This window comes from Myotis brandtii, unplaced genomic scaffold (genome assembly GCF_000412655.1).
Source record: "Myotis brandtii unplaced genomic scaffold, ASM41265v1 scaffold655, whole genome shotgun sequence".
NCBI classification, from domain to species: domain Eukaryota; kingdom Metazoa; phylum Chordata; class Mammalia; order Chiroptera; family Vespertilionidae; genus Myotis; species Myotis brandtii.
In genome coordinates, this window is record NW_005370542.1 from 948,435 (window position 1) to 950,977 (window position 2,543).

The 2,543-nt window shown below is 52.2% G+C and overlaps 1 protein-coding gene across 2 annotated transcripts in view; it reads left to right on the forward strand.

Moving 5' to 3' along the window:
- The window catches only part of CLCN4 (chloride channel, voltage-sensitive 4), a 57,107-nt gene that overhangs the window by 31,213 nt on the left and 23,351 nt on the right, over positions 1 to 2,543 (forward strand). For both annotated transcript variants that reach the window (XM_005880806.2, XM_014528834.1), the window contains 2 exons: positions 175 to 255; positions 1,764 to 2,309. In XM_005880806.2, the coding sequence (XP_005880868.1) occupies positions 175 to 255; positions 1,764 to 2,309 (627 nt within the window). The remainder of the gene's footprint in view (positions 1 to 174; positions 256 to 1,763; positions 2,310 to 2,543) is intronic.

Here is a 2,543-nt window from a genome sequence, read left to right on the forward strand (position 1 = left end):
CAGGCCCCACACTGGGGATGGAGCCCACAACCCGGGCATGTGCCCTGACCGGGAATCAAACCATGACCTCCTGGTTCACAGGTCAATGCTTAACCACTGAGCCACACCGGCATCCCCTGCAAACGCTTGTTTTCATGAAAGGCCTTGGGCTACACGGAACGCTTTGCCTTGCAGGTACTTTCAGCTGCGGCTGCTGCCGGGGTCTCCGTTGCGTTCGGTGCTCCAATTGGCGGTGTGCTTTTCAGCCTGGAGGAGGTGAGCAGGGCGGCTGGGGCTGCGGGCTGCGGGCTGCGGGCTGTGGGCTGCGGGCTGCGTCAGCGGTGAGCTCAGCAGCAGGCTGCCTGAAGCCCTCGGAGGAGCGCTGACACGATTCCTGCAGCTCATTAAGGAGCCGCGATGGGTGCTGCTCAGGACGTTTGGAAAAGGCCGATAGAAATGTTCTGGAAGATTTGCAGTGTCCCCCTTCCTCATAACCAAATGAATGAAGCATTTTTGTTTTTGGCAACGCGGCTAGATCTGTTCCGGGGGCCAGCAAACATCTGTAAAGGGCCAGAGAGTCACTGTTTGAGGCTTTGCGGGTCTCCCGGGCTGGGTCCCAGCCACTCAGCCCTGCACGGCGCAGGGAAGCTGCCGCAGACACCGCGCCCGTGATCATGACACCACTCTCCTTATGAGCTGAAGCTGGAGTTTTATATAATTTTCTCGTGTCACAAAAATAGAGTTCTTTTGAATATTTCACATGTCACAAAATAGTTCTTCCTAACCATTTACTTTTTTTTTAATATGTATTTTATTGATTTTTTACAGAGAGGGAGGGAGAGGGATAGCTAGAAACATCGATGAGAGAGAAACATCGATCAGCCGCCTCCTGCACATTCCCCACTGGGGATGTGCCCGCAACCAAGGTACATGCCCTTGACCGGAATCGAACCTGGGACCCTTGGGTCCACAGGCCAACGCTCTATCCACTGAGCCAAGCTGGCCAGGGCCCTAACCATTTACTTATTAAAAAAAATTTTTTTATTGATTTCAGAGAGGAAGGGAAAGGGAGAGAGAGATAGAAACATCAATGATGAGAGAGAATCATTTGTTGGCTGCCTCCTGCACGCCCCCTACTGGGGATCGATCCCACAACCCGGGCATGTATGTGCTCTTGACCAGAATCACACCCGGGACCCTTCAGTCTGTAGGCCTGAAGGCAAACCAGCTAGGGCTGGGGTGGGCAAACTTTTTGACTCGAGGGCCACAATGGGTTGTTAAACTGGACTGGAGGACCGGAACAAAAGCATGGATGGAGTGTTGGTGTGAACTAATATAAATTCAAAGTAAACATCATTACATAAAAGGGTACGGTCTTTTTTTTTTTTTAGTTTTATTCATTTCAAACGGGCCGGATCCGGCCCGCGGGCCGTAGTTTGCCCACGGCTGAGCTAGGGCATTCCTAACCATTTACAAATCGAAAATTTATTCTTAACTCCTGTGCCATTCAGATACATTTGCTGGGCCAGGTTTTCCAACCCTTGATCTACTCTGTTGTCTGTAGAATCTAATTCAGAGGTTTCTTTGCTTTTTTTGGGGGGGGGGGTCTTCGTGCCATAAACAGAATTATGATTAAATGTTCTCATTTCTCTTAAAAAATAGCTCAAAAACACCTCGACTAGTTTCCATTCTACTGTCAGACACAGAGTCCTTGACATGTCTTTGTTGGTGCATTTGGGTCATAGTGACACCCAGGTCGCTCATGGGCTCCTTGTCCATCCCAGGTCAGTTACTACTTCCCCCTGAAGACCTTGTGGCGGTCCTTCTTCGCGGCCCTGGTGGCGGCCTTCACGCTGCGCTCCATCAACCCCTTTGGGAACAGCCGCCTCGTTCTCTTTTACGTGGAATATCACACGCCCTGGTACATGGCCGAGCTCTTCCCCTTCATCCTGCTGGGCGTCTTCGGGGGCCTGTGGGGCACCCTCTTCATCCGCTGCAACATCGCCTGGTGCCGGAGGCGCAAAACCACCCGGCTGGGGAAGTACCCGGTGCTGGAGGTCATCGTGGTGACCGCCATCACCGCCATCGTCGCCTACCCCAACCCCTACACACGCCAGAGCACGAGCGAGCTCATTTCCGAGCTGTTCAATGACTGCGGGGCCCTCGAGTCCTCCCAGCTCTGCGACTACATCAACGACCCCAACATGACCCGGCCCGTGGATGACATTCCCGACCGGCCGGCCGGGCGCGGGGTGTACACGGCCATCTGGCAGCTGGCCCTGGCGCTGGTCTTCAAGATCGTCATCACCATCTTTACCTTCGGCATGAAGGTGAGTAAAGGGGGAGGAGGATGGGGGCCATGGAATCGTGCTGGGAGGGAGGGGTGGGCCTGTATTGAATGTTGTCTTGTGCTGGGCCCTGGACCTTCTTTGAATCAACAAGAAACGATGCTTTTGATAAACAGCAAGCCTCTCAAATAGCTTTTATTTATTTATTTTTAAAAAATATATTTTATTGATTTTTTACAGAGATGAAGGGAGAGGGATAGAAAGTTAGAAACATCG